Genomic DNA, 20102 nt, shown 5'->3' on the forward strand with positions numbered 1-20102 from the left:
AGTTTCAAAGCGTCAAAGCTTTTACTCACAATCACTTTATTTCAAGGGATTTCTATCTTTGATTGTTTGGTGCAAATTTAATCAATTAGAATATTTTAAATAACCAGACATTTTTTCATTTTGACTGAAACCTGCTCCAAGAAGGTTGCGCAGATTTGTATTAAATTGATAATAAACAGATTAAATTTCTACTTAATGTCAATAATTCTATAAGATATTCATATCTATATAAATATCAATATTCAATATCGAAATTAATTTTTTCGACTTTACTTCAAATTGAATTCATTTACCGAATTTCATTTTTCAAAACAATGAATTCGAATATAAGAACTTCCCTTGATTTTCTGAGAAACAATAGTTTTGTATCAGAATGATGATCAAAGTGAGAAGGAAATTCAATTGATTCCTTTCAAAATTAATATATAACTAACGAAGATGGAATGACGATTCTTTTACGATCAATTTTCACAAGATTTAAACGATTGACTAAGATTATATTTACATTCAAAATTACATGAACAAAATGAGAAACTTCAATTGATTCAATTCAACTTTTTAACTTCACTTCTAAAAGCATTTGATCATCATCGATATTGAAATATTGAGGTATAAAAATATTGGATTCATTGTGAATCTTTTGCAAAATAGAGATTTCAGTAACTAAGATGGAATGGTGAGTCTTCTTTAGAAGATCAAGATTTCACTATAAATTCTCTAAGTTGACCCTAATTTGCCTAACACTTACTGGAAATCTAGAACTTTCAAACAAGTAAAACTAAATATCAACCCCACATCAAAATATGAGGCTTCATTAAAAGAGATCTTGATGATTCTTTTTTAAATTGAGATTGAGAAATCGGTAAGAAAATATACTTAAGCGATTACGATTTCAAGCAAAAAAATACTGAACACCCCGAGATTTTACACATTTCTACAGAGACAATTAACAAATTAATTAAAAGAATTTATTATTAAGAATTTATTTCAAATTGAGGAATTATGACATAGGAACTTTGATGATAAAATAATTAAAACAGAGCTCGCGGAGATGATCTTATTATACGTAATGGCACAAGACAAGCGTGCTCACCACTGAACCAATAGAACTTAAGTCTAATTAGTCAGTGATTAAACAGCGCTTGATTTCGTTATACAAAATACTATGAGAAACTAGTAACTATTTTAAACAGTTTCTAGTTTCTATAATACACCTTTAACAGAGCTCACAGAGACAATTTGAACTTTGTTAGTAGGATTTAGGGGGGCTAGCGATCGAACTAATGGTTATACACCTTCATTATATCTTTTCAGTTAAACAAACTGTAACAACTAATATTCTATAGTATATTCTATCCTATACTGAGTCACATAATTTCTCTATCACAGAACTTTATAAAGATAAACGTTTAATACTTTTTGGGCTAGTGAGACTACGTTTAGTTAGTACATCTAGCCAAGTGAACTAGCGTCCACGCGACTAGTGACTAAACAGCTTATAAAATACTATAACGAGACAACTTATTTTCAGACGCTGCAAGCGTGCTCAGCATTAGACCTAGAGAACAAGTCAACTAGGCTTAAATATACACCTTTTAACAGTTACACATTTCAGAACAGATACTGAATTCAAAACAACTTACAATGATTTAAGGCAAGCTCATTAAACCACTCAACATTTATAAGAATATTACTGATCAAAAACTATATTAAATTACTGCTTGGCAGATGTAATTAGAATTTACTAACACATTTACAAAGCAAGTTCTTTCTATGTTAATACACGAGTAGAGCTAATATACGCTATATTAATTCCAGCACAGAGCTAACAGAGACAAGATCTTTTTTTGAACGATTTTGTTAGCAAAATTTTGGCCCAATAGAGGTTTTGTTATGAGGCTGATAAAGAGAAAAGTCTTCTTATGTGAAGTAATGATTGTGAACTCGTGCGGTGCAGACACAGAACATTGTTTAACGATTTTGTGTCATTTGGATGATTTTTTTTCCTTTCACTTTCAGTTAGATATTAAGCGTTAGAAATCTAAGTCTTTTGAGATGAGCTTTTAAAAAAGCTTTTCGACACCTCATTTATGTGTATTTTTACACGTTTTATATTTGGGTTTTGTAAACCCTGTGGCGCTCCACTTTCTCCTTTTTCTCCCACAATAGAAAAATAAATCAAACTTAGCTTTTTCATATTGCGACATTCATCACTGGGAGGTAGTACTCTCAGTAGTTCTAGTAGTAGTTCATTTTCTAGGAATTCATCTTCTAGTTAGAATAGTTCATTGGACCCTAGTAGCGCTGTGGTTTCTAGTAGTAGTTCATCTTCTAGCAGTTCTAGCAATTAGTTCATCTCCTCGAAATTCTAGGTCACGATGGGTCGACTGCTCGGTTCATCTCGCATTCGATGGATTCTTTTGACTGTCTCCATAAAAAACACTTCCAACTTTCTGCGGCTGGAAATAAAAGAAAATAGTAGATAATTTCTTGGAATCAGAATATTGATGTTTACAATATGAAGCAGAGAAAATAATATAGTTCAATCTCTGCCAAGTAGAAACATGGATTATTACAACAAAATGAAAATAAATTGGGATGATAACAAATTACGATTTATGAAAATGATTCCATGAAATTGTTTGCAAAGTGTTCATAAAAATACAGCGATGTTACTGCTTGGATGACAATTACAATCAATCTATAATTTAGAATTCAAACTTTCTCACCATGAAAAGGTTAGAAACGGATCTTCTTGTTCTTGTTTTACTTTTAGGTCTAATTCAGCCCAGCATACATCAGAACAGCATACAGGCAGCACGGTGGATCAGACATGAGTGCGGCGATTTAGACAGGGCGCCAACTGCTCTCAAAGCTATTGACGCGTTACCGAATTAGGTTGGGAGACTATAGGCAACGGGCCGGCATTTCTAAACTGACCAATCAGAGAGAGCATCGTCCTTAAATAGATTCACCGCGCTACGTCGAGTTTGACTCGTTCCGCTCTGGCCGACTCGAAACCCTTCACCGCCGCCCGTTCCGCTAATAATAAACACCGGACTCGAACAGACCCTTCCACATTCATAGTGTATTTCATTATTTCGATAGAAAGAATTAATCAAATCTTAGAGATCTTAAAATCTAATTCTTAAAGTGACCCTTGTCTCAACCGTGACAAAAGCATTTTGTATCATATGGCCCTCAAGGTTCAACTGGGGAGGCTCAGACATTTCAAAACCATTTTCAATTAACCCAGATTTAAGACCGCGCTTGGAATCAAGCCTCCATCGGCTCCGAGGCAATATTTATTAGACATAGAGAGTCTACATGTAGGCCTACACCGTATGTCATTTCGAATTCAAATTTAGACAGGTTGCCGGTCTCTACCTTTATGAATGCGAATCGCAGAATTGGACAGGCGACCAGTCTAATTCAAATTCTGGTGTCATCACTGAATCCTCCTCAAAGTCCCTGACTCGTTGAATCGGGATCCTAACGCAATTAGATTCATCTCTTTGAGGTTGTAGGCCTCTTGGTCTGGAGCCCGCGCCTCAAAATTGAGAACATTTTTGAACATTTGCCTGCACAGATTGACAGTACCGGACCCATGCTTCGAAACTAGAAAATATGGAAATTCAGACGATTTTTGTAACAGTATTTGCTTTTTTCTAAGACTAAATGATTGACAAACCACATAGAATGATTAATCTTTGAACATTTAAGATAGTTAGTGACAATTATTCATTTAAGGTCAGGCTTCACAGACATTGGAGTACGCACCCGAAGCTATATTCCTGATTAAAATGCGATGTAATATGTAGTACTTATTATGTTTATATAGTACGTTGTAAATCATCTATGACAAATAAATGTCCAATCGAATATTTCAACTTCGGAAGTATAGCCGCGAGACGTAATCGACGTTTCATCTTCTGCATAGGATTTGATTTTCATTTTATGTTTACCACATGGCGTGTCAGGTCCCAATATGGCATGACAAGCCTCCGGGCTTGTGACGCCATATGCAGCAGGTCTTAAGAATGCCCTAGATGGATTTGACGGGTTTGTGCGATAAATAGTTCCCTCCAGCAGACGGCGTTTTAGTCGATTACGCAGGAATTTTTGGAATTTTTGTCTCAATTTCCCGACTAAACTACTCTAAAACAATGCCTCCAGTCGATCCTAGAATCAGACAAATTAAAATTCAAACTGGTGTTGTCACCAGGTAGGAAATCTATCCACTTTGAATATCGACAGTGATACTGACAGTAAGATAAAATCCCACTATTTACAGGTTAAACGAATTTAAAAACCAGAATTTATTTATTCAATCAAAAATACTTTAGTGTCTTGTGGGATTTTATCTTATTATCCGTCCACCACGTTTGAGTGTGGTTATCATCGTTCTATACTGACAGTGTCAGTGTGTCAAAACTTGCATTCTTCAATTCACTTCAGTTTAGATTAGATTAGTTTAGATTATTCGATTTCTCGTTTTTGTAGGATTACGAAAGAGAAGAAGATGTACGAAAAAGAAAATGTTGAAATGGATAAAAAAGTTGAACAGTTGAAGGCAGAAGGAAAGGACAGTTACGTCATTAATAAACAAGTACGTTCATTTCATTTTATCTACGATATAGTGAGTAATTTCAATTAACGCTGTGGCTACTCGTACGGACCCGTACGGATTACTCTGGAGGCTATTCGTACGGAACTAGGATCTGTACGCTAATAACTGTCGCTGATTGGCTGATTAACGCCGCGCATGCGTACAGAGGTGCACGACTTAGAAAATTCAAGAAAAGTGTGGAGAATAGAGTTAGAGAAAAATAGCGGATCGAGCGAGACTCGAACCCGGGTCAGAAATTACTAGCACAGCATCGTACCGCTAGACCACCGAGCTCGCTGACAGTCGGTCGAATGTTTTAACTACATATAGCCTCACCTTACCCTAACCCTATCCCTTCCCGTACACATAATTCCAGAGTTATCCGACGGGTGTGTACGAATAGCCTACGGAATTATTCGTACGGGTCCGTACGAGTAGCCACTTCGTTCAATTAATCGGATAAATCATTATTTTATGTATTATTGTTTAATAGATAGAATGTGCTGCAGAAAGTAAAGCTATGGTCCCGGATTGTGTGCGTAGACTGAAAGATGGTTGCGATAAATTGAAGAATTTATTGGTTAGTCTTTCACTCGGATATAACTAGAGAATAATTACATTGATTTGAAAAGATCTGTATTTTCTTGTTATGAAATGTTCAAAAATGTCTTTTTGATAGACCATTTTTTATTTAAACCCAGGGAGGAGTGATTGTGAGGAGTGATTGTGGTTACTGATTATTTGTAACAGTTTAACAATAGTCAATAAACTGGCTTTAGGATCGCAGTGTTAAATTGGCGTGAATTTTTGAAGAGACGGAACCACTCATAAAATCGTGTTATTGTTTCAATAAATCAGTGTTTGTGTTTTATTTTTAGGAAGTTGAAAAAGATTTGGCCGAAACAGAAGAATACAAAAACGCGCAGTTAGCATTAGAATCGGCGGCTTCAGAAATAAATTAGATTCTATCACGTGAGGTTTGAATTATTTATTGATTTCACAATTCAATGAAATATCGCGTCTGGCACAAGTTTGATGATGGTGAAAAAATTCTAGCTGTAATAATTCGAGTGCTATCCCTTTCTCTTGACGCACGCGTATTTGTGATATTTCTTGTGAATGTAAAGCTTTCTATTAATGATGATTTTCGAGATTTTTTTATTTGCAAAAAGAAATAAAAATGTAGTTATTTGTAAAATACTACTGAAGTAATGTATAGAATGTCTTTTGATTCATTTCGAAATCATTTCATTTTGGATCAAAGATGGAAAAATAATTTTTAAAGAAAATGTCAGCTTTTTGGTTGATAAAATAAATTTATTCAATTTCTTCTTTAAAAAACAAACCTTAGTAATTTTCATATTTACACTCAATAACAAGATTGGTTCAACACAACCCTGTGTTAGGAAATGATTATTTATCACAGTTAAATTTGGCACAAAATCGCTATAAAAAACTGAATTCCCAACCCTACTATATACACCATTCTGAGCTGATTACAAACAGGTAGAACAAATGAGTGACGCTTGACGTGCTGAGCTTAAGTCTCACAATCCAGTCACATACTTCAATAAACAGCGACGATATTGGATTCACACATGTTTTGATTGATGCATTTATATCTATAGAGATCGAATATTAAACACAAATAAACATAATTATATATTTTTACGGTCTAGACTAATCTTAGCTCGTCCTCTTTCACAAAAACCGGTTTACGTTCTAACACTAAAAAAACTCTTCAACGTTATATACATTATATATTATATATTGAAACCGTGAAGGAAGGAATTTCTCTCATTAAGCCATAGATGTTGATACCCGTGAACTTAGGTTTGAATTAATCTTTAGGTGGTTTAGGTTTACAGCTACGTTGATGTACTATCAGTCTGTCTGGTAGGAATGTACGTCCACAGTTCCCGCACGTTGCTAGATTAGCCTGTGATGATTGCCACGCCGCTGCATTAGCCGCATCTAAATCATAATTTCCTTTTCCTCCACCTAGAGATTAAAATTCCAATCGAATAAAATAGCTTTAGCAATCCTTCAGTATAGTGTAAAATACATTGAAAATCGATGCTTCGATGTACTATTAAAACTAACTGAGTTATCCACCTAGAGATTAAAATTCCAATCGAATAAGATAGCTTTAGCAATCCTTCAGTATAGTGTAAAATAGATTGAAAATCGATGCTTTGGTCGATGTACTATTAAAACTAACTGAGTTATGGCACAAGATGCTACCTATTGATTATTATACACATGTATACCTGTGATAGGAATAACTTCTGGTTTTTTCGGTTCGGGTCGTCTCATTTCTCGAGGCAAATTGTCGTTTTCGAGGTGCCATTTTTTCATACACTGCGGTTCGTGAATCGATATAGATTTCGTACCGAACTCTCGCCCGCAAATATAACATACAACTGTCCGCGGTTTCATAGGTGGCGCCGCTGTCTTATTAGGTCGAGGGCCGTCATTCTGAATTGAAATATCAAAAATTCACATCAAAATGAAATGTTATTTGTATGTGATGTATTGTAGTGATATACGTACAACGTGTGGTTTTGGAGCGCTAGGTCTCGGAGGATTCGAATTATCTTGTCCCGGTTTAGGTTTACAAGCTCTCTGATGAACGATCAGTCTGTCCGGTAGAAACGTTCGACCGCAGTTAGGACACGGTGCTAGATTTGATTGCGACGATTGCCAGGCAGCTTCATTCATTTCTTCCCTGTAAAACAAGAAAAGACCATTGAATCTCGTTAGCATTCTCCGATTAACGAGGTTTTATTCATACAACTCGTGAGGGTATCAACATTGTCAGCGTGCATGGTTTGCTTTTGATCTAACTTCTGATAAAAAAAACAGGAAAGAATTAGATTGAACATCTTCAGAAATTTCTTGTATCCTGTCATCGGGATTGTTTTACCAGTATGAAGGTGTAGCGTGCTCGGGATAGGCTACCGGAATGAAATTGATCCCTGATTAGTGGATTATTTATTGTAGGTCAGTCAATGACTCCTACTCTCAACGTAGGTCATTAATAGTTAGTATATATTGATTATTTATCAATGCTATAACTGTTAGTATTCATGTACTGTACTTACATAGTCATAGGTTTACCCTCTCCGATGATTTTCGGTTTTTTAGGTAGGGGGCGTCTTTGCTCTTTCGGTAGTCGACTGTTCTCTATTTTCCATTTTTCTAAGCACTGCGGTTCGTGTATAGGCAGAGATTTGGTCGTATATTTCTGCCCGCAGATGTAACACAGCACGAGTTGGGGCCCCGCGGGTCGCTTTTGGGCTCTTTTCGGAGCTGGTTTGGAGCCGTTAACTCGAGATGAGCCGTTAGATGACGCGGTTCCAGGTGGTGTTTCGGGATTAGGTTTACACGTTCTCTGATGAACGACGAGTCGATCTTTTAGAAATTTTCGTGCACAGTTTTGACACGGTATTAATTCAGCTGTATCTGTTTGGTCTGTTTTATTGATCGTGTAACTTCCCTTTCTACTGAGTTCAGTTGATGATTTTCTCTGTAGAACCGGTCCAGCCGTTGGTCCGGTTATTGGTCCCGCTGCTGGTCTCTGTTCACCCTGTCTCGGTTGTTTTTGCTGTGATGTCGTTGGTGTCTGTTGTGACAATCCGAGACACTTTTTCTGATGAATGACCAATGAAGCGTGCGTGAACGCCTTCCCGCATCCGGTGCAAGTTATAAACCGAGGACCTTTACCACCAGGGGGCGGTGCTGGTACCGGCTGTGGCTGAGATGTAGGATTCTTTAAAACTTTCGGGTTTGATAAAGTTGCAGTTTTAGGACGTTGTGTTTCGTATGAAGCACTGATATGATTACTAGCGTTATTATCATTCTGTTTGGATGAACCGGTTTTAAGCGGTGATAACGGTTTTCCAGGTTTACAGCTCCTCTGATGAATGGGTAACCGATCCGGGTTGAAAGTGCGTCCACAATTCTCACACGGAACTAACTGAGATTGAGCGCTCTTATACGCGGCCTCGTTAAACCTGTCTATGTCGTACGAACCCTTTCCTCCTACCGCTATCTCCGGTAGAATCTCCGGTTTTTTCGGCGGTTTTCGTCTTTGCCCTTTCGGTAGTTGATTATTTTCGATGTGCCATTTTTTCAGACATTGAGGTTCGTGAATGTCTAACGATTTACTGCCGAATTCTCGACCGCAGATATAACAAACGAGGAACCGACCGCGTCGCATCATATCGAAATTAACAGAAATATTCACTTAAAACTTTTCATCAATGAAAACCTGAAAATAGAGAAAACATTGTATAAACAATTAAACTACATTAAACCTTGTCTAACTCAAACATTGCCAATTCAAGACTTTTAACTCAAGACAAATATTTTCTGATATTTCAGGGATGATTCATTGATTACGCATGCTTAAAATTTGAATCCCTTGTACAAAAAATACATAAAGAGGATTCTTTATGTATTTTTACTTGTACCTATAATAGGCATTTTTTCCTGTACTTAAAGCATTTATAAGCAATTGCATTAACCCCTCTCCTTGCGTACGTAATAAATGAATGACCCCTCACTTACTCAGCCCAAGTTGGGTGAGGTTTACCATATCACTATTTAAACTGCTATATTTAGTTACCCGAAGCTGTACGTATAACACGACATGAGTTTATTGATGAATCCTTGTATAAATCGCTTTCTGATCATTTTACAGTCAGTGACACCTGTTAATTATGGTTAATTAGTCACAGCTGGAAACATCTGCTCATAAACTGACATCGATTCCACCAACTATTGAACTCAATGACTTCTAATATCAGCAGCAAGTCATCAGTTCATATAGAATAAATGTATCAAAATTTGAGTTGTTGTAAAAGCTTGGTGGAGTTTCCTCATAAAATGAACCCTAGTTTCAAAATCATGCATCAAAAATTACACTTGTCATTTGAGAATTATCTTCTCCTATAACGCCCCTTTGAAAATCTATAACTGTAGAACTACTCATTACTCAATACTGGAAATATTATGAGAGAACAACTGCCAAAGAAAATCGAAATCAATTGATTTCGTTATTTGCCATTTAACAAAAATCACATCATGATAAATAAAAGATACAAACCTAAAGAATAGGAAACACTGTACATTTGCTCGTTACCAGCAGAGATATAACAGCAGCTGTCACCGTGGAAAATAGATTATTATTTATATTTTTGCTGCAGATGTTTAAGATAAAATCGATAGTTGTTGTTCGAGAGGTTTTTATGAAAAGTATAATGTTTTTATCTAAATATCTTCAACGATGAATGTAGCGTTTTTACGATATACAAACCCCATGTGTATTTTATATCCCTATTAGTAGAATTAAATTGCTTTCAGCTTTCAATAATCCCGTAATTATTTGTCATCTCTCTTGATAGAAAAAGCCTAACAGAAGTAATCGCTTATAAGCTGTAAACTATGTGAAAATCCCTGGTGTTTTTACCACTATTGACCTTATCTATAAATATCACAGATATTTTAATTTACATACACATGAAAAAGTTCAGTAGCATTTGTTTTAAAGACAGATTTAGCCAGATTAATTTCAGAATACATCAATAAATCTATGAGAATTCATGGCTTTTTTTTTAACTAGAAAATTCCTGAGGAAAATAATAAATTTACTCTTACCTTTTACAGTGACATAATCTCAGTGCTTCCCTGTTTGTCCCTAACCATAGCAATGACCTAAATCGAGTCAGCCATTTATAAACAACAGCAGTACTGACATCTAGCTACCATTCAACCTGACAGCAGTATACCTGTGTGAGGAGGCTCATGAGGGGCTCGCTGTGTTAGTATCGAGGTTCCTGAAGGGCTCACCGGGGACGCCGAGTTACCACGTAAAAACCAGCAGCACAACTCTGTTGTCATGGAGATCATTAAAGAAACAGATTTTATCAAAATAATATCCTTTTATTCGACCGGATGAAAACAATCACAGAATTAAAAACAGAAATCGGTAAAATCAATATCACATTAATTACAGCAGAGTTTTCTATTTATAGATCGAGATTGATTTATTTGTGGTTGGATTGATTTTGGCACTAAGAGTACTATATTACTGATTAGTACGTTACATAATGAGAATGATTTTCACACATCAGTTACATAAATACCTGTAATACACACAACTCTTGCATGCATTTTGTTTATCGCAATAGTTTCGAAATCTAACTCAAAATTTCATTGAGTGCTTTTGTTCCGGCAGCTTATGGAATCAGATCCTGTACTGTACTGATTCAATTGAGTTAAAAACATTCCTCTTCAGGCAATATTTCAATTAACTGTTTTAGTTTGTAAACCTGAGATCGCAAAACTTGGACGGAATTCATTGATTTATCACAGTTATTCGAGAGAGTATTATGATCTACCGGTATGAGAGATCGATAGATATTAAGTTTGTAAAGGTTCTAAATGTGTAATATTCAACGGTAAATTATTGACTATCGAATGTTTTTCTAACAGGTTTTGTTTTCGTTCCTCCTGCAACCAGTGCAACATTTCAGTTCTATCCCACTGCATCTTATCCAAATAAGGTCGACCCTGAAAACATTAAAAACATTGATAATTCAAGCCAGTTTCATAATAAATTCCCAATATTTGACATATTTCTACGAACCTGATACGTAATAACGTCTTGGTACTCTCTAAATACATAAGTTACAGCGATTCTAACCGCGTGTTCAACCTCTTCCAATTTCTACATAAATGACAAGAAATAAAAGGGTGTTTTTTGTGAAATATGTAATAAATGTACGATTTACTGGCAAGAATAACTTACAGAATAGAAAGCACTGCGTTGTCTGGCTTCCTCGAGTCTCGCCACTGAAGACCCTCGATAACCTACAACATAAATACCGTAGACATTACAGACGATCTTTAAAAACTATCCGCACCATTTTCATCGACAGTAGTTCGAGTTCTCGTTACTGCAATTCTTACCACGTTCAAAAAATCGAGTTGGATCCGAAGCGAATCGTTCAAAGTTTTCCAATCGAGTGATTATTTTTTCCCTCTGTTCGATTAAAGCTGTCGCTTTCTCCCAGGCATCGATTGCCTTCACAAATAGAAATACATAAATCGCATTAATCTACAGAATTTTCTTATATCGCTGAAGTTTGTGCGGTAACTTACGGCTTCAAGTTTTTCGATGTAATTATCGGAGCTGTATTTGATGGCCATGTCTAATTTCATATTATCAGGAATGTGCAACGTGGCCCAAACTTTCTCTAATCGATCCTGTGGCGTTAATACAGATTCTTGCATATCCTGAAAAGAGGAACACAACATTTTGAAGATCCGATTAGATCCACTATCCAGATGAGGATAATACATGTACAGTTTACGTTTCCTAACTCGGACAAACCGGCAAAATCAGTCCAAGTAAAAGTTTGGAAAAATAGATAGAAAATAGATTCAAAATAGATAGAAAATCAGAAAACCATTTTCGTTTTTGCACCAGTAAGTCAGTAACAGTACGAGTTTGCCATGTCAGAATTAGGCGAGCCATTTGCTAGAATGAATGGAACCTGTATTGCAGTTGCTGTGCTGGTTCTGGTTTGTAAGGTTGTTCTTGATGTTTTTGAAGTTCTTGTCATTGGCCTCATTTCATTTACACTAGAAATAGAATAACACGTATCATGGATAACTAATATTCTATATCATCTATAAACCAATGGTTATAATTACAATATTACACAGACAGACCTTCCACTAGTCCGCGTACTGACATCTTCTTGAGATGTTTTTGACACTTTTTTTATAATCGACATTCCAGATTTAGTTTTCAGTGAGTCGTCAGTCAACGGACTTTTCATCAAATCTCGAACGCTTTCTGTAAACGGATTTAGAATCATTCAGTGAATATTGCTGCTGTTTATTGAAGCTCTAACATTTCATGCGTAGGGAACACTTACCAGGTAATTCGGGGTCTTTACCGAGTCCTCCCATCAGAATGGAATTAGGATTCCACAATCCGGGTGTGAATTTACTTTTTTCGGATTTCATTTCATTCAGAATTTCTTGTTGTTCCCTATCAATAGTATACAAATCGCTTATTAAACCTTCAGTAGGAATCAGTTTTTTAAAGAAAAGTATCAGGACCCCACTTTTAGGGTTAAACAATGGGTCATGGGTTCAACCAACAACTGTCGAACTTGGCTCAGGGTTTTCGTACATTGCGTTTTGAAGCTTCCAGCGCCTTGTTTCAAGCTAGCTGTATATGAATAGAATATTATCATTTCACCTTCATTACCCCTTCTTTCGATTTAATCTGGTTAGTTAGAATAATAAAATAAATAAATTTACAACAATGATAAATGACATGTTGAATAAGGTAGTGTTAAAACGATGGATCTGCCGTGTTTTGTTAAAGAGAAGCCTTGTATATATCGGGTCGAAGCAGGAATTATCTCTTCACTTACGGCTTCAGACTTAAATCATCAATTACCAGAACGCCACCTTTGCCAAGCACAGTCCGAGGAACCTCCCCATCATTCATACCGAAATAACGATTAAATCTCTTGAATTTACGTTTACCCAACACACTTTTGAAACAAGAATCGAGATCTGATTTCGTGATAATTTTAGGAATTTCTGGACGTTTTTTCTTTTTAGTACCTCCTTCATTTTCGATCTCAAATATTGAGAAATCAAATTCAGGTGGGGCAGTAGGAGATGGAGCTTTGTTTTCGGTTAGGGCGCTTGACAAACGTGAAGGTTCTCGCGGTTTGCTTAAATTACTCTTCTGAGCAGCAGAAGACTTGTGACCACTCGATTTCCGAGATCTAATTATTCAAAACAAAAACAATTGATTTAATCACTGGAAAAACAATTACCCATAAAAGATTAATCGCACATTGAAGAGCACCTGATAAGGTCTGTTAGGAAATCACAGAAACAACAGGTGTGGTCTCAATAGATTTTCAATATCTTAAACTTTAAGTCTTTCAGAAGTGTGCAATTATTCTTGATCATATTTTTCACAGATAAGTGTGTTTCATTATCAGAGATGAAATTTGTGATGGAATTGGGACGCAAAGAAATACCTGGATAATTTTCCCGATGCTGCAGAGGATGCTGATTTTTTCGATTTACGCGATGGACCAGAACGATGTCCGTCATCTTCGTCATCATCATCGCTTTCGTAGAAATGAAATATGTATCCTAAATAATCCGTATCCTAGAAAATAAACACAAGATTCTGACTACCTGTATTTCATTAAAAAAAAAAACTGTTTAATGATCGTAACGATAGAAATTTCGAAAAAAAGGAATGGAAAAAGTCCAATGCTTTCATTGATTTTATGGGCTTTACCTGTGCTGCCAGATATTTCATATAATCATCAGAATCGATGTTGTTTTTCCACCATGTTAACCACGATGCGTAGTTTCTCGACAGACGCTCCTGAACCATCCTCGGTGCATCCGATAGTTTTTCTTTATATTCCTCGATACTCATGATTTTACTCGGTAATTCAACTGGTTTATCAGTCAAATCTCGATTTGTTTGCTACAAGTATACATGTACTAAATCAAATCTCATGTACCACTAATAACAGAAACATCAGCTGGTTAGTTCTTGTATTCATTAGATATTTAAAGAATTCTTGACGTACACTGTGCACCTCTATATAGAGAATACTTACAAGAGGATTGAAAGCTGCATCATCCTGATTTCCTACAGTACCAGGCCTTCAAATAAAACAGTGAAGAGATACGTTTCAATTACAACTTCAAGTGATTGAATTCACTTGTTTAACGACGTAAAGGGCACCTCCCGGATTATATTCAGTATGAAATGAATCTTGTAATTCACTACTTACATTTTTGCCCATTGTAATATAGTCTGTTGACCCCATGGTGGACTGGTGTGTTTCTGTATACTAGTATTCACTACATTCTCTTTAGACCGATTCACCAGAGCAGACGGCATCATTATAGAATGTAAATCAACTGATTGAGCAGTCGGTTCTATCAAATCATCCTGAGATAGAAAAATATTCATAATATTTTCCTTTTCATTTCAGCTGGTAATCGATCGACGGATCATTTTTCAAATCTACTCACGTGTTCTAATGATAAATGATCGGCCGGAACCGTTTTCATAATTTCCGAATAAACTTCTCTAATTTCGTCGCCCATGAATAGATTTTTATCCATTTCTTTAATGGTTACGGCGTCGATTTCTCCGAGAAGATCGTTATAAACGGTGCTGTATTTGTAAACGGTCATCGACGATAAACAAACACGTTCAGATACTCTGACATCAGATATACGAACTTCATTCTAAAACAACAGTCAAAGAAAGTCAAAATATGGGTTATTGTATAAACATTGAAAAACACTGAAGCCAGAGCCACACATTTTTACAAACGTTTGACTATGATTTTGTCCTATGTTCTGTTAACCAACCTTTTTATCCGGTTTAAGAGCGACTGTAGCTGGTTGTGGATATATTGGTTCTCGTAAAGGTATGCTGTAATAGAAAATAATAAAACATCACTGAATCTGAACGTGTACAACAAATGAGGTGATAATTTTACATGTGAACATGCAATGAATAGTTGTGATTAACGGGTAAGCGTAAAAAATGTTTTAAAACGTGCCTGAAAAAATGCTGATAGTAGTTAAAATATTTGACTAAAATCTACAATATTTTGCAGAAAAATGTTGTATTTACTTCAAAAATGTTTTTACACACGCGGTTTTGGAGAAATCCATGAAAACGAAAATCTTCTTTTAGGAAGAAACAGAAATAAATGAACGACTTTAAAGACTTGAGGCTTCAATATCAGAATAAAAACTATTAAAACAACAGTGAAAAATCACTTACTTTTCTTTCGCTTTCTCTTTTTCTTCTTTCAATTCTAATTCTTTAATTTGTTTACGAAGTTTTTCTTTTCGTCCGTCGTGTTTGGAACTTTGTGTAATCGCCTGCAACAGCGGAGGCATGTCTTCATCATCTGCATCTGCATCAGTAACCGCACCTGCAGCGACAGTGGTAGAATTGGTAGCTGTGTTTGGAGGTTTCCTCAACAGATTATGTAAGTCAGCCGCCTTGTCAACTGCAGTCAGTGGTTTGTTTTTATCTTCTTGTTTCTATAAAAGCAAATATGAAATCACGGTGAACATGAATGAAATGTCAAGATTAGAAGCTTTAGAATTAACATGTACCTTTTTGATATGAGTTTTCTCAGGTAATTTAACTAAGTGAGCTGAAGGAGGTCGTGGAGTGGGCGGCTCCATCTCCAACTCTTCCAACAGATTCTCCCCAACTTGAATATGAGGAAGTGAATTTGATCTCTGCAATAAAGCAATCAAAGAAAAACTCGAGTTCATCTAGTGTAGGCGCATTTACATTTCATAAGCTACAGTGAAAATGTCTTACTTTTATATTGGTGTCACATGTCGGTGATAGTTCATCACTAGAAATAATTATACAAACATTTAGATTTGATAAACATGCAATATTTACAAACGTCTTATCAACCCCTCAACATTTTTGCTTTCATGCAACTTTCAGTGAAAATAAGTGAAAAATAATCTTAACCACGAAGGAACATCAAATTTTGAGAATATTAATATCATGCAAACAGAATACGAAATTTGGTGGTGTTTTTACTCGACGTGAATTCCATTTTAATTTTACCTCTTTCTGCTCGATTCCGCTCGAAATGAAGAGGTTTTTGAAGAAGCTGAAAACGATAAATGAATGCGGTAACATCATTACTATTATGTCTTTTGTATAATGGGTTTCATATAAAGACTTTACTGAACTCACAAATAGAATTAGGCTTCCATTTCTTATCCATCAGATCGTTCATGATTGGCCATAATTTATCAGTCGCTAAATGATCAGGAATGTGTTTATTTATCTGAAAATAAATCGCGATTGAAATACTCTGTAGGCGATGTGATAATTATTCAGAAAGATTAGATTTAGAAAGAAGTTAAATTAACCTCTTTGATTTCATCCTCGATAGATCTCTGTTTTCTACCGCGACGTTTAGATTTTTGATGTCTGCTGCTCAGCAACTAAATCAAACAAATAATCATCGATAACAAAATGATCTGTGATAATTATAGGGCAAGAGATAAGATACATACTAGAGTATTATAAGATACATACTAGAGTATTGTAAGATGTAGTTAATGTTGATTTCGACGCAGGTCTTTCTTCGATTGTTTCATCTTGTTCTTCATCCGGTTTTTCGCGCATTTCCTCCAACAGGAATCGTCTGATCATCTGAACATTCAAACTGTAAGAAAGGATAGGAATCACATTTAATCATTTTCATTATCAATCTTGATAAAACGATTTTGTGAACTTTATATATTTACTATTTGTTTGCATCCAGGGCTAATTGCACTTTCAGGCGACTCATGTTTGCGGGACCAGTAAAAATACCTTTGCTGTTCAAAACTGGAAAAAACATCATCAAATACATTTAATCAAACTAGATATAGAATTAAGTTTTTCGCTATTATTTTAAATGATGAATGTCTACTAACTCTGCACTTTTTGCACGTAATGTTTCATCAGTGTTTCACACACTGTTACAATGTGTACAGCTGTTTTTCTTTGAAGTTCAACATTCTCAGCATTTGACTAAAAACATCACAATAGATACAATGTCATAAGATCAAACGAAGTAAGTAAAATAAGAAGTTTAGAAAAATACTCACTAGAAATGGATCATTGACTTGGTCCCTGATATCTGGCCAAATACCATTCAATTCACCCAATATCACACTACCCTATAGAATGGATATCAGAAATAAGAAATACAGAAGTACAGATACATGAAGCGTACGGATAAAGAGAAACTTACTAGATCTTGTTGATCTTCAAGTGTCATATGTTGTATTTCAGAATCTGGTGCGATTCTTCTACGAATAAATTTCGACAACTGGTTGAACGTTTTAGGAGGTTTAACGATATCATCCTAAATCAAATCAAATTACAAATCAGATTCAATCAGATTCAGGGGTATAATTAGTATTCAACATGCATTTGAAAGAATCAGAAAACTTACATCGGTTGGAGTCTCAGGTCGCTGCAACTTTATTGCATCTTCTTCAAGAACATTAATATCCACTGAAAAATTGAACCAACATCAACTCAACAAAATAAGTTCATATGAAAGACTTCTAAAATGTAAAATTTATCTATTTTTAATGCACTTACCATCTTCATGTGCGTACGGAGCAAAAAGTGTCAAGGGTCCTAAAATATCTTCATACCTTTGCTGTATATCATTCTATTAAAAATAACATCATAAAAGTCGAATAATAGACTGACAGGGGTAAAATGGACAGGGGTCACAGAGATTACTTACTGCTCCAAATGACAGTTGTGTCATCTTATACATATCACCATGCTTAGCTGTAGAACTAATCGATGTAGCCACATCTGTAGAATTTCGACTCTTTATTGAAGCCATCTTCACACTGTTTCCTGGACCCTAATACGCATAGCAATTAAATTAATTTATTTGTATTGAAAACGAATGCGGCTATTTCTGCTATTTTCCGATTCGGAATTATTTCTGTTACAGTGAAACCCTCATCGGTAGAAACTTTGTACCTTGTCACATCTATAAATCCATCAATGACACGGAATGGGACGAAGAAATGGGAGGGAACAGAGAAAAAATTCAGTATTTGTCAATATTCGAAAGCGTCGGCCATTTGTAAACAATCGCAAAGCAACCGAGCTACCACTCATTCGCCATCTATCCACCAGTTCCTGTACTACAACACTTTCACAATAATCCTCTCCACACTGCTCAGTAAAAACAACCACAAATTTCTATAAAATGTTTATTTTATCTCAGTCTATATAAAATTAAAACAGTCAACAATATACAAAAGTTATTTTTTTCTATTTCGCCTGGATGGCACAGTCGTCCATTCATCATCTTCACCTAGAAAACAAAAACATCCTTAAAATTTGCTAATTTTTTTAACAATAAAAGAAATTTTCGATAAAATAAGGTGAATTAATGCAATTCTGCCCATGAAATACTACTGACTTGGAGCAGGTTGTTGTTGTTGACCATTTTGACTAGGATTTGTACATGTATCATTGGTTTCCATAGGTACATCTTCATCTATTGATTCAGCCTGTGAAAATACAACATAATCAAATGAAAATCTGAATTGAAAATCTCATAGAATAGATATGATCTTAATTCCTTTACAAACCTCTAATTGATCATCTTCATTATCGTCTTTACTAATTAAACTCTGCGCTATCGATGCCTGTGGACATGTTTGTATCTTATTGAATATTTCTTCATTTCGACCAGTTTTATATAACTGATAGAAACCACAGATCTTCTGAGCTATCTGAAAAAATAAACAATCGAGACATTTCAAACCCGATCTAAATGATTATCTCAGACCTGGTGTTAAATGTAATGATGTCCGACCTCAGATAAACTTCCATCTTCAGTAACAGTATCGAATTCAGTGTTCATCACATCAGCTAAAAATTCCTCTAATTCATCAGCATAAATATCAGCTAGAAATACAAAATAAATCCTTTTGTTAGTTATCACAACGACAGAAGAAGAATATCAGGAATTCTGTAAGATCTAATATAGATTTACAATTTTCTGAGAACCATTGTTCCACAGCTTCTATCATCCATAACGCCTTTTCTTGACTGTGAACTCCACCAAATCCATTCGCAACAGCTAACTGTGGAAGAAAACATTGACAATAATTGCCGCTTTTCACTGACACACTGGGCTGGTGACCGACTGCGGTGGGGACTTTCTTTGGAATTGGATTCGCTGAGGACGAGGTAGAGGGACTGTTTTTCGATGAGGTCGGGACTAAAATCCAGCAGGTCTCCGGCTTTATCATTTTTCAAATGATATATTCACCTGAAGAGCGGTCCAGCCTTTAAATACACTTTCAACCGCTACATAAAATGCACTTCTTTCCTGAAATGCCATGTTTGGCTCCACAATATTAAAAAGTTGTTGTAGGGTAGCTGTAGCATAATGTGAGGCCGGTGCCGTGACCCAGTTCTGGATCCGTGAGTTCAAGTTTGTCCGGTCCCACGATTAAGTCTGAATCCGTGAATTCAGATTTCTCCGATGCTACGACCGAGTCTGAATACGTGAGTTAAGCTCGTCCGGTGCCCACGGCCGGCGGCTATTGTATTGACTGAGAGGAGAAACCGCCAATGCATTCAGTGTTTAAACGGTAGTCGCTTGTGTTGTGTTTATTTCCCTCACTCTCTCTAGTCTAACTGTGCTGCTGCTGCTACTGCTGTAAATTATGGGATTTTAATTAGACATTAGAATAGAAAGACGAGCAGCGCAATAACGAAAGAAAAGGTAATCCAGCATTATGGCATAGCATGTCCAGTGAAATTTCAACTTTTTTTTGACTTTTTCTTCGTCTTCCTCTCCTCACCACCAGCTCACTTGTTTCGTCTATTGTA

The 20102-nt window shown here is 35.8% G+C and overlaps 4 protein-coding genes across 5 annotated transcripts; 1 reads left to right on the forward strand and 3 right to left on the reverse strand.

Annotated features, from left to right (window-relative positions):
* Positions 1-4084: 4084 nt before the first annotated feature.
* Positions 4085-5812, forward strand: LOC141906533 (tubulin-specific chaperone A-like). Its single transcript, XM_074795863.1, has 4 exons — positions 4085-4225; positions 4504-4609; positions 5103-5189; positions 5488-5812. Exons 1-4 carry the CDS (start codon positions 4167-4169, stop codon positions 5569-5571), a joined length of 336 nt encoding a protein of 111 aa, XP_074651964.1. The 5' UTR covers positions 4085-4166; the 3' UTR covers positions 5572-5812.
* Positions 5813-5969: 157 nt separating this feature from the next.
* LOC141906508 (zinc finger protein 474-like) lies at positions 5970-10379 on the reverse strand. Its single transcript, XM_074795835.1, has 5 exons — positions 10271-10379; positions 7714-8882; positions 7163-7337; positions 6880-7087; positions 5970-6610 (listed from the first exon to the last, which is right to left on the reverse strand). The coding sequence occupies exons 2-5, from the start codon at positions 8832-8834 to the stop codon at positions 6450-6452; spliced, it is 1665 nt and encodes a 554-aa protein (XP_074651936.1). The 5' UTR covers positions 8835-8882; positions 10271-10379; the 3' UTR covers positions 5970-6449.
* Positions 10380-10569: 190 nt separating this feature from the next.
* Positions 10570-18350, reverse strand: LOC141906500 (coiled-coil domain-containing protein 87-like). 2 transcript variants are annotated; one of them, XM_074795825.1, is made up of 30 exons: positions 18231-18350; positions 17983-18108; positions 17832-17904; positions 17680-17741; positions 17476-17589; positions 17330-17401; positions 17156-17252; positions 16985-17066; positions 16773-16902; positions 16604-16678; positions 16425-16518; positions 16293-16338; positions 16032-16068; positions 15818-15946; positions 15477-15742; positions 15056-15119; positions 14711-14929; positions 14467-14627; positions 14290-14335; positions 13959-14153; positions 13690-13823; positions 13066-13428; positions 12559-12674; positions 12350-12476; positions 12172-12259; positions 11777-11911; positions 11585-11699; positions 11424-11485; positions 11262-11342; positions 10570-11185 (listed from the first exon to the last, which is right to left on the reverse strand). In XM_074795825.1, the coding sequence occupies exons 2-30, from the start codon at positions 18085-18087 to the stop codon at positions 11036-11038; spliced, it is 3438 nt and encodes a 1145-aa protein (XP_074651926.1). In that variant the 5' UTR covers positions 18088-18108; positions 18231-18350; the 3' UTR covers positions 10570-11035. The 2 variants fall into 2 exon arrangements, with proteins under 2 accessions (XP_074651926.1, XP_074651927.1); XM_074795826.1 differs by lacking the exon at positions 13066-13428.
* A 102-nt stretch (positions 18351-18452) lies between these two features.
* On the reverse strand, positions 18453-19665 carry LOC141906531 (pre-rRNA-processing protein TSR2 homolog). The gene is made up of 6 exons (XM_074795862.1): positions 19537-19665; positions 19258-19348; positions 19078-19169; positions 18851-18994; positions 18679-18769; positions 18453-18570 (listed from the first exon to the last, which is right to left on the reverse strand). Exons 1-6 carry the CDS (start codon positions 19606-19608, stop codon positions 18518-18520), a joined length of 543 nt encoding a protein of 180 aa, XP_074651963.1. The 5' UTR covers positions 19609-19665; the 3' UTR covers positions 18453-18517.
* Between the last annotated feature and the right edge of the window lie 437 nt (positions 19666-20102).

Source organism: Tubulanus polymorphus, chromosome 5, assembly GCF_964204645.1.
Source record: "Tubulanus polymorphus chromosome 5, tnTubPoly1.2, whole genome shotgun sequence".
In the NCBI taxonomy this organism is placed as follows: Eukaryota; Metazoa; Nemertea; class Palaeonemertea; order Tubulaniformes; family Tubulanidae; genus Tubulanus; species Tubulanus polymorphus.